This window comes from Populus alba, chromosome 8 (genome assembly GCF_005239225.2).
Source record: "Populus alba chromosome 8, ASM523922v2, whole genome shotgun sequence".
In the NCBI taxonomy this organism is placed as follows: domain Eukaryota; kingdom Viridiplantae; phylum Streptophyta; class Magnoliopsida; order Malpighiales; family Salicaceae; genus Populus; species Populus alba.
The window spans coordinates 3,726,187-3,738,304 of NC_133291.1; the positions used below are offsets into that span (position 1 = coordinate 3,726,187).

General features: G+C 33.9%; 1 protein-coding gene across 1 annotated transcript; it reads left to right on the forward strand.

Annotated features, from left to right (window-relative positions):
* Positions 1 to 5,608: 5,608 nt before the first annotated feature.
* On the forward strand, positions 5,609 to 9,253 carry LOC118052257 (mannose-1-phosphate guanylyltransferase 1). Its single transcript, XM_035063172.2, has 5 exons — positions 5,609 to 5,796; positions 7,397 to 7,529; positions 7,818 to 7,880; positions 7,985 to 8,224; positions 8,319 to 9,253. The coding sequence occupies exons 2-5, from the start codon at positions 7,419 to 7,421 to the stop codon at positions 8,988 to 8,990; spliced, it is 1,086 nt and encodes a 361-aa protein (XP_034919063.1). The 5' UTR covers positions 5,609 to 5,796; positions 7,397 to 7,418; the 3' UTR covers positions 8,991 to 9,253.
* The last annotated feature ends 2,865 nt before the right edge of the window (positions 9,254 to 12,118 follow it).

The window sequence follows — 12,118 nt, forward strand, 5'->3', positions numbered from 1 at the left end:
TTAAAAAATTTATTTTTCATCTCAATTTAACCCTCCAATTGAAATTTTTTGTTTTCCTTTTATATGTTTTTTTATTTTGATTTTCACCATCATTGTTTTAATTATAATTTTTAGATCCTTTTTTGTAATTGATTTTTTTTCTTGGTTTAATCATTTGATATTTGATTTTTTGGGTATCATGCTTCATATTTTTTCTATCCATAGTGCTTTTGATCTAATGACCCAGGTCACGCGTTTGAAAAGTTAACATTGTTTATATTTTTCCATTTTTATCTCATTTTCTTTTACAATCTTACCATTCTATAATATTTCTATTTTTAAAAATAAATAAATAAAGATTGGTTTTGTGATTATATTCAACTCCTTTTCCACAAATTTATCTTGATCTCATGACCTCATCCAAGAGTTTTGCGAGTCTTATGATCTATTTAAATCTCATAATGTAATTGTGATTATCTTTAATTTATTTTTTATGAGTTTATCATGATCTTATAATCTAAGTTACAGGTTTTGCAAATCTTTTTTTAATATAATTTTTTTTAATTGTTTTGTTTGTGTTTTATTTTTTAAGATATTTTTTTTATTGATCTATATTTTTTTTATACACTAATGAAATCTATTTTTTAAAATAAAAATTATTTATTTTTAAATAATATTCTCGATATGTTTGGTATTGAGTAATATATTTTTTTAAGCCTTGGGTTTATTAAATCCATTTTTTATTTGTGTTTCTATTTGTATTATCTTTTATTGATTTAAATAAATAAATTCAGTAAATATAGTTAAGTAAATATCTCATTTCATGTGATTAAATATCTTGATATATGTTTATTTCTTAAGTTGTATGATTTCTCTTTTAGTTATTGTTAATGTTTTTTTTATTATTTATATGCATAAATGATTATCAATTTATTTAATTAGATATTTCTATTAGCTTTTTAATATATACTTTTCATTTTTTTATATTAAAAAACATATTAAAATAACCTACATGTTCGATATTATTTTTCAAAATAACAAATTTATAACCCACGCCGTAGCGCTATTTAAATAACTAGTCACTTTAAGGACATTTTAAAAGGTTTATTATAAATATTCTGCTGCTTAAGTACAAGAAATCCTGTACACCACTAGCGATTGTTTGTCCATTAATTGATCCAAACTGCTTTTCTATTTAATTGCTTCTCTGGAAATTTGTCCATTGAATTGTCTGGAGGAGACAGCAGCTGAGAAATCTCCAGAAATGTAGTTACCATTTTAAATCAGTCATGATCTGGATCAAAATCTGGCGTAATTAATTCCTAAATTAAACTGGTCAAATACAATGCAACCATAGCACTAATTGCAAGGTATGGCAGTGAGGCTGAACCATCATACAGTTAATTTTTATTCATCAATATATCATCACCAACTTCATCACAAGCATCGAAGTGATGACGGGCTACCTTTCTGAGCTGACTCCAAACAGTATTAATGCTTCAGAAGATGGGAATCTAACCCCCCAGTCAAGGGTTTTTTTTTTTTTTTTTTTTTTTTATGAATTAAAAATTAGCTTGTATATATCATCTGGCAGTGCTATAAGTCTATAACTTAGACTTTGGTTTGAAGGAAAATATACCAAGGCCCATTTGACGTATATTTTTAGTTTTTGCTCCATATAGATCGTCCTGAAGAGAAAAAAAAATTCCACTATACTTTTAATAAACATGCAAAGAAGTGAAGGAATAGAAAAATATCACCGACAATGAAAGAGGGAGATTGTTCCATCACTTCCATCTTCTCCCTTAAACAATTTAAGTAGCTATAGTTGACAACCTTTTTCCATGTGATAACCCGAGCTTAATAAGAGTTGTAATTTTTTAAAAAATGGTCATGATTTGTATTCAGAAATCTACACTCCATGTGTATTTAAAATTAAGGGTTTATGTTGCTGATAACAATTATTTTTTAAAGATTTATATGCAGAAATCATATACTCCATGTGTATTTAAAATTAAGGGTTCATGTTGCTGATAATAGTTATTTTTTAAAAATATATAATTTTTTTTTAAAAAATTACTTTTTACAATAACGCATCAAAATAATTTTAAAATACATAAAAATTAATTTTAAATAAAAAATTAAAGATTTTAAAAATTATAAAATACAGGTTACATCATAACCCCATATAGTCTCTTAAGTGTAATGGTAGAGCAATGAGATGGGAGGCATGATAATATATCTATGATTTATTCATGACTATGGATAATTATGTTAATTTTTTGAGCTGCCCAATATAAACCATTACCGAGTGTATAAAATGATTTAAATTATTATTTTAATATATATATTTTTTAAAAAAATACTCAACAGACATTAAACATAAAGTGCGTCAAACTCAAGAATGCTAATTAGCTAGTGGAGGATGGCCAAAGGATTTGACGCTAATGTGGTTAGAGATGTTACTCAACAGACATTAAAGCTCCGTTTGTTTGTAGGAAAATGGTTTTTTTTTGGAATGTGTCAAACGCAAGAATGCTAATTAGCCAGTGGAGGATGGCCAAAGGATTTGACGTTAATGTGGTTAGAGATGTTACTCAACAGACATTAATGCTCCTTTTGTTTGTAGAAAAATAGTTTCTTTTTGGAAAGTGAATTCCAGGAAAAGTATTTTCCAATGTTTGGCAGTGTTATGAAAAATAAACTGGAAAACACTTTCCAGTATTTGGTTGTGTTATGGAAAATGAACTGGAAAATAATTTATCAATGAATTAATTTTTTTTCAAGTTTATCTAATATATATAAAATATTTAATATAAAATATGTAATCACTTACAATAAAAAAAAATGAAATCTAAAAAGTATTTATAATGATGAATTTTTTTTTATTATATCCTATATTCATACATAGCTTATTAAAATAATGAGGAACAAATCTTACAAATTAAAAAGTTGAATGAGAATGAAATTGAAAAAAAAATATATAATTTCATAAATTATCTCAAATAAAATAAATAATAATCAAAATAATAGAGATCAAATCTAAAAAATTTTAAAAAAAATGAAAGATGAAGAAATTAAAATAATAATAATCAACATTTCATAAATTATTTCAAATAAAATAAGTAACAATCAAAAGAATGAGGATCAAATTTGATAGATAAATTTTTTTAATAAAAATATGATAAGGAAAAAGCAAATAACAATTATAAAAATAAGGACCAAAGTTAATATAAAAATAAAATTTTAAGAGATGAAATTGAAAAATAAATATTCAAAACAAAATATATATATCAATCAAAAGTTTGAGGATTAAATTTAATATAATCAACAAATAATGACATTTCTAAATTTTTCACAACTTCCGGAAAGTGTTTTCCCCCCAAATTTTTCAGGAAAACACTTTCCTGAAAACCAAGCTAAATTTTTCTTTTACTGGAAAGTGTTTTCCATTGACCAACTTTCCTACTGGCAAACAAACACAAGAAAGTTTGGAAAGTGATTTCCCGGAAATCACTTTCCGGAAAACAAACGCAGTTAAAGGGAAAACACTTTTCTGAAAACCAAGTCAAATTTTTCTTTGACTGAAATTGACTGGAAAGTGTTTTCCGTTGACCAACTTTCCTAATGACAAACAAACACATGAAAGTTTGGAAAATGGTTTCCCGGAAACTACTTTCCGGGAAACAAACATGGCCTAAGTGTTTTTAGTTTGGTTTATTTTTGTGTTTTAAATTAATATTTTTAAATTATTTTGTTGTATTGATATTAAAAATAATTTTTTAAAAAATATTTATAAATACAAAATATTTTAAAAAATAAACCAAAATTCTTAAACAATATGATCATACGATAACACGATAAAGCAGACCTGTATTTCTAACACGATGTCAGCTCGTAAAGATGACGTAATTGTGATTTCGAGATCCAAGAAGAAGAAGAAGAAGAAGGCTAAAGAATAAAAAAAAGGTAGATATATTTGTAACTTCAAGCCTCCCGATTTCTGGAAGTTATCAACATAACGAACCCTAGCTTGCTGCGTTGTCAAAGGTGAAACCGTACAACAAAGTGTCAACGCTCATATTATAAACCTACTTTGTGTGAATTACCATCCCCTTGATCTAGTCTAAGCCCACGGAATCAATTGCGAAGCCATGTTACTTCCGGCGACTACTGGTCAATACCACCAAATAAGATAAGATAACTTTTGCACCTTTTTTTTTTTTGAAAAACTCGCACGCGGCATGCGATTATTTTTTTTAGTTAAATATAGGTGTCCGGATCAGCTTGCGCGTACCTTGACTAATCCCATGGGCCCTGAAGTTAACGACCATATAAACCTCTAGTGACCATTATATGAGTAACTATAGGGCTCGAACCTGAGACTACAAATAAAGTAAACCTTTTAATTTTAAATTCTTACCACTGAACCACACGCGGCCACTTTTTAATCCCGGCGGAGTAAGCATTGCTAGTAATGGACGGAGTACTGTGGGTTTTATGATTGGCACAGCACGGTCTGATCCTTTTTTATTTTTCCCGGGAATGAAATGAGTCTTTTCAGTCAGGAAACTTGTAATGATGATTAACTAGCCATTATTTTCGGATCCAATGATTCAGTACAGTGACCATCGGTAGATATGAACGACGACCTTGACTACGCTGGCTTCAAAGCTCGTTACTAGCAAGGCCTGCTCGGTGCTCTGCCCTGTCAAGCTCCTCGTGGAATTTTCTGGTTTTGGCATGTTTCCTACTTCGGTGTAATTGGGAATTGGCCTAAAATTTAGTTCTGATACCGGCATCAACGCACAAGGAAAACCATTCTATTTTGTCGGCCGGGAACAATACCAAAAAAGAAAAGAAAAAAAGAACGAGTGAGAAGTACGGGTCCGTCTCCTCACCGCTTGAAGATTAGAGCTGAAGTGGGAATCGGTGAATCCCCAATAAATCTATAGTAATTCTGAAAAAAAGGAAGCAAGAATACAAGCCTATTTTCATTTTTACATGACTCACGTAAATAATGCTTAAAGAAATAATCAACTTTTAGTTAATACGGAATCATGTTTTAATATTATACACAAATTATTATCAACTTGGACATTAAAAACAGGGGGGGATACTGAAAATTGAAGGCTTGAATTCTTAAATGATAAAAAATCAAATATACAACTCTTTATAATCGGAGCTGATGGTTCATATTGTTACATATAATGATTGTTCAACAATTAATCTAAATCAAATAATAAATTAGACTAATTTATATTTTTAATTAAATTAACGTATAAGTTAGTTCAAACATCATTTGTTAATAACAAAATAAAAAATATTTCAAATTGCAGCTCAACACCACCCTCCTTCGTTTTTGTGTGGTGGATTGTAAAAAACTCTATCCTGCTTATTATTTTATTAGCAAAAAAATACAAAAAATAGACGTTTGGTACGTACTATTTTACCCACAACATAAGAAGTGCCAAATTTTGAAACAGCCCCGGAACTTCCACCAAATTAAAACCTTGACCCCAATATTATTTTCTTCAAACGAAAGTTCCTTGTTTAAAAATTTAAATTGAATTAGTATTAAATTTGAATAATTCAATCCCTATTATTTTGCGTATATAAATAACCCATCAAACCAAGCTGCGTTTTGTAATCTGTACAGCTCAGCCTTAGACACCTCCTCGTCACCGACCGTTAAAAACAGCCTGCGAGCGAGCCAAAACCTTTCCGAGTCGACCCAGGCCCCGCCATTCTGACTCGCTTGCTCGGAAATCTGCTCCTGCTCTCGTGACTCGGAGTCTGGATCTTGTGAGGCCAAAGGTAATCGTTTTACCTTTTTTGTCTCGTTTTGAGGCTTTATGGTGTCGTTTGGGTCTGGTGTGGTTCTCTTGATCTACGGTGAAATGAAGCAATGTGGATAATGTCTTGACTGTAATCTGACTTTCTTTTATTGTTTTTCTGTTAGTTTTTTCTGTATCTTTATTTCTTTCTTGGTGTACTTGCAATTCTGATTTTTGTGGTTTTGTTTGATTTTTTAAAGAATTTTTAAAGCCATTTTTATGATTGATTAGTTTGTTAGTTCATTTGTTTTGTTAGATCTTGTGTATATTTATTGCTTCAGTTTATGTTACATCAAGATTTGTTGTTTTTAGTGAAATCGAGTCCTTTTTTTGAACTATTTAACGTGTATGATAAGTTTCAGTGCAAAATTCACTTCAACAGGAAAGAATCATGTTGAAAGATTGTCTTTATGACATCATGAGGATCCCTATTAAAATTTCTGTTGTTCTTCTTGGGCTAAATGATTAAATGATGTCCACTTTTTCACTCAATGATACATCCAAATCGGTGGAGATCAGGCTTGTTGATGAGTTGAATGGTAAAAGAAGTTTTTGTAAAAAAAAATTTCCAGGGCTTTTCATTAGTAGAATGTTAAGATCCAAATTTCCAAGTCTATTTTGCAGTCGGTAGAGATTGACCCTACGTTTGCAAAATGTCCTTTATTGTGGAGGGAAAAAAAATCCATTATTGTGTCCGTTCATTTCTGAACAAGAATGTTGCGCTTTTTCTTCATTGAGTGTTTGAGTAAATGAAAGAACGCATCTGGCGTCTCATTCTTATGCACTCATTTTAAATGCATCCCTTTCCCCCCCTTATGGTAACAAATCATAAACCACTGAATATAGTGACTCATGCTTATCATCACTTAAAAAAGCAGGTAAAATGGCAAAACAAAGACTTACTTGGGCAGCTCTGTTTGTTGGAGGGCATTTGACTTTAAGTTGTGCTCTCTTCCAATGTGATCTTTTAAATGTATTTGGCTGGGAAGATGCTGCTAGCAGTTCTTTTGCACTTATCATCCATGACTATATATTGTGTCCGGTTGTTAAAAAAGGAAATTTGTGACTTTGATTTAGTTGAATGCCTTGAGGCATCTTTTCCCTGGAGAGATGGATTAAGCAGCTTAAAATCTCCTCATTTACTTGTTCATGTAGAATTGGATTTATTTATCTACTAGATTCTGGTTTAGGTCCTTGTTCTATATGGAGTAAACTGATCTCAAAATAAAATCAATTTTTTCATTCTCATTTAAATTTCCAACCTGTGGTATAGCTGGAAGCTGTTTGCTAATACCAGCTAATTCATCTGGACAGATTCGCACACCCTTTTTAGTGTTATGATTTATCTTATGACATGTGTTTAAATTTTTAGCTGCGTCCTGTGTGCTCTGCTTTTCTGACTGTTGTGATGGACTTGTGTTTCTTACTCTTCCTTCCTGGATGTATTTGTCAAGCTTAATTTAGTTCCTATTAGTTCAGGTTTGACAGTTTTGCCTTAGCACAGTTAGAGAACAGGCATAGATTGTGTTCTGTTACTCTTGGTTAGACTTCTGCTTAGTTTCTGAACGTGTAATTTGCAGAAAAAGCAGGGGGCATATCAGAATGAAGGCACTGATCCTTGTTGGAGGGTTTGGAACAAGGTTGAGGCCGTTGACTCTCAGTGTTCCTAAACCACTAGTTGAATTTGCCAACAAACCTATGATCCTGCATCAGGTATAGTTTTTTTAGCATTGCCTGTGTTGATACAAGAATAATTGAACTCATGTTGGATGCTGTTGTTCTGGTTAACTGCTTCCTCTGTGCAATAACTTGTTATAATCCGTTGATTGCCATGATTTAGAAACGGCTTGTTTTAAAACCTAGTTGCTAAAAGAATTTAGACACTTACCCATTTATGATGGGCCGTAATAATTCCATGCTTTGTCAAGCACATTTTCTAAATTTGGAAATTGGTTATGCATGTGTTATATCCAGTTATTGATCTTTTTTAATTGTTTGCAGATAGAGGCTCTCAAAGCTATAGGAGTGACTGAAGTTGTTTTGGCTATCAACTACCAGCCTGAGGTAAGAACAAGCAGCTTCTCTTCCCAACCCCTTTTCACCACTATCAACTGTCATTAAAAATTAACAGATTGTTCCAACTGGGGTGGTTGTGCTCTTTCCTGCAGGTGATGCTCAACTTCTTGAAGGAATTTGAGACGAAGCTTGAGATTAAGATCACTTGCTCACAAGAGACTGAGCCGCTCGGCACTGCTGGTCCTTTGGCCTTAGCAAGGGACAAACTAATCGGTGATTCTGGCGAGCCGTTTTTTGTTCTCAATAGTGATGTTATCAGTGAATACCCGCTCAAACAAATGATAGATTTCCACAAAGCCCATGGTGGAGAGGCTTCCATAATGGTGACCAAGGTAGCATCTACTAGTTATCAGTTTATTTTCATTAGTTTTCCTTGGATACGTGGAACTAAACTAATGTTGAAAATTGTTTCGCCTTAAACTGTAGGTGGATGAGCCATCAAAGTATGGTGTTGTGGTTACGGAAGAATCCACAGGAAAAGTTGAAAGATTTGTGGAAAAACCAAAAATATTTGTTGGTAACAAAATCAATGCTGGGATTTATCTGCTGAACCCATCTGTTATTGATAGAATTGAACTGAGGCCCACCTCAATTGAGAAAGAGGTCTTCCCAAAAATTGCAGCAGATAACAAGCTCTACGCAATGGTGCTTCCAGGGTTTTGGATGGACATTGGACAGCCAAGAGACTATATTGTAGGCCTAAGACTCTATCTAGATTCCCTTAAAAAAAATTCCTCATCAAAGTTGGCCACTGGTCCCCATATTGTGGGAAATGTCTTGGTAGATGAGACCGCCAAGATTGGAGAGGGTTGTTTGATTGGACCTGATGTTGCAATAGGACCAGGATGCATTGTCGAGTCTGGAGTTAGACTCTCTCGTTGCTCTGTGATGCGTGGAGTTTACATCAAGAAGCACGCTTGCATATCTAGCAGTATCATCGGGTGGCACTCCACTGTCGGGAGATGGGCCCGTGTAGAGAACATGACAATCCTTGGAGAAGATGTCCAAGTGTGTGACGAAATTTACAGCAATGGAGGTGTGGTTTTACCCCACAAAGAGATCAAATCGAGCATTTTGAAGCCAGAGATTGTAATGTGAGGGACTGGGTTTGGGATTTGCAGACTTCGTTTAAAGCCCTTGGAAGGGTTACAAGTTATTGCGTTTGGAAATGTCTTCCGAGTTCTAGTTCGAATTAGATTGCTGAAAGAGGAGGTCTGTCATAGATGTGAAAATGGTGTTAAAGTGCAACTTTGTGGTGTAGATAAAATAAGTTTTCATGTAACCAAAACGTTGTAAAATTGAAATCTTCAGTTTCACAGAATCCAGTGTAATGTATCAACAAAGAAACTCTTTGTTTTGTCGATCAGTGTAGTTGGACAGCTTAAGATTTTTTTCTATTACCTGTACATGGGTGGTACCGAAACTTGCAGAACCAACATTTTCAGATTTCTCTTTCTATGAAGAGATCGTGAGAGGTACCGAACTGGTAGCAATGTTGGTCTTTCTGGAGCAAAATTCTGAAGAGGTTACGGTGGGCTGAAAAATAATGGCTGTCACGGGTCCCTGCCTTTTGACTAAGTGAAGGGAGTTGTGTGTTGATAATTGCTCTACATGAGGGTATCACATCGGCCATCAATTAATTGTAATTTGGTGTAAATGTGTATCGCAACTTTATGTGAATAGCAAACGAGAAAAGAAATTGCATTTTCAATGCAATCACTTGACAAAATTGTCCCAATTTAACGACTCGAGTCTAATCCGAAAGCATAATTTGGAGGGAGCATGCCCTACCTATTCTTTTATCAATGATGTTGCAGAGACTCGAGAGAGGCCTACCATGTGAAGCAAGCAGTACCTAACCATGTCTTCCAAACATGAATTATTAAAGGAAGAAATCAAGAAATACAGATGGGAGTTGAGATTTTGCAATCTCAACAGATTTTTAGACGTGCTTAGAAAATGAAGCATGTGCAGCTCCTGACATCATTCTGCCCCATGTACGGGTTCTAGAATCCAAACTAGATTAATGCACAACTGTGCAAGGTAGCTACGCAATTATGGATGACAAATAAAATCTTGGGTCAAGAAATTGTAAATGAATTACTTTTGCTTTGAATTTTGAGATTTTCTTCAAACAACTCCACAATTTTCCTCTTAGACCTTCCTCTTTCCAATATTTAAGCAGCTGGCTAGAAGAGGAATTCTCTCATTAACTCAAGAACGGACTTGTCACCTCATCAAGCATTAACAACTGCAAAAGCTTCGACTAAAAAAACTGAAACAGGTATTATATATTTCTTGGAAAGTTGTTCCATGAGTGTGATTAGCCTAATAAGATGTCAAATGTTTTACTTAACAAAGGAATGACCCATCCAGACCCTCTTTACTCCTGGGATACCGCCTTCTAATTATGCATCAATCTACTTTTAAGTAACTATTACAGCACAGTTTACTCGATTCTGTAGAATGAAGTAATCAGACCTTGATCTCCGAAGAAACAAAACAGGGAGAATCGTAACTTGAATAATAATCTAGCCACTGATGGGTATGTATAACTCACATGTCCGCGAGACAGCACGGCAAGGAAGAAGGTGAAGTGAACGAGAAAAAAGAATGGTGACTTCAGGGAAGGATGGAGAGAAAGAAATTGCTTCCATTCAGATGTTAATTGAAACAACTAAGGGATTTTGCAGATATTTTGAGAATTCTTCCCACCATGGTATCTTCAAAAAATTGACCAACGCTGAATGCTGTTCATATACATTGTTGTTTTGGCTAAGAAAAGAACAAACAAATCACATGCAAATGGTCCTGAGAAACCTCACGAATAGTGTATGAAAATCTGGCAGTGCTGTGTCAAGTGTCGTGTTTAATTAGTCTCTCCTACCATGGCATAAACACCTGCTTCTGTGAAAATTATAATTTAACACAAGTGGAGGAGAGAAGATTGTTGCCCAATCACCATCAACAAATAAGCTCACTAAGACAGGATTCTGCAGGTTTTTCTTCTATCTCAAAGCACGCAAGCCCCATTGATGCAATCAAATAGATGAATTCAAAACACGGTCAAAATTTTGGAGGTAAGAGTCTAAAAAAGATGGATCACTAAAATAAGACAATAGAACATCCATCAAGTAGTGAGATGAAGCATAATATATAAGCAGCAGAGACCACTTTGTATGAAATTTCGAATTCATGCGCAGGCCAATATGCACATATCCAAAACGCAGTCATGCACACATGGGAATTTTTCATTCATTTTTTTTTTTCCTGTCAAGTCTTCAAAAAGAATGTAGAAGTCATATTATTACCGAGCTCGTGAAAATAAAACGGTGGCGTTCCCTGGAAACATACAAAGCAACGAGGTTGGGGAACAGGCATGATTACTACAGAGATGTCCCTGATAACTATACGTAAAGTCTTGAGCAAACTCAATTGTTTCTTTTAAGGAAAAGGATTTTTTTCCCACTGCCTCGTAACTCTAGAATGCAGAATGACATGGGCAGACATTAACATCACTCATTTGCTTTCCTGTCCATTAGAGCACCAACACCACCACTGTTACTGCTCCTCTCATTGAAACCAAATCCAGTTGACTTGATTGGAATGCTGCCAACTCCAGGTGCAGTTATCATCTCCATTATAAGAGGAAAGGAATTTCTTATGTTATCGTAGTGAAAAGTACATGACACAAACTAACACGAGATGATGTGCTATAAGAGGTTCAATTTAGAAGTGCAGCCAACAGCTACTGCAAAATGCCAAATTATGCAAATTGTGGTTGGTTCCGTTTGCTAGATGAAGTGATCTTTATCCTCCATCACTTGCCCATCCATAGTACCTTTACCCTTGTTTTGTGATGCCTTAGTACATTGCTACGAATATCTCCTACTGAAATGCAAAATAATCATATGGTATGGCCTGGCTTAAAAATGGGTTGCCGCGTGTCATTATGCTTGGAAAAGTCCACTACTTCATTTTGAGTACATTTGGGTTGATCAGATCCAATATGCTAGCAGCAGACTTCTAAGATTTCAAGCAATACCTTTTTTAGGCTGGCACATTCACTCTAAAACAGTGGAGAGAACTGTAGTGTTTGAAACAACATAGTCTTATGACAGAGGCGATACAAATGAAAACTGAAAACATGGAAGTAGTGCACGGGGTTCCCTCGGGGCCTGTTTCAAAGGCTGTTTAGAAGTTCATATCTGCCAGAAGAGAAAGAT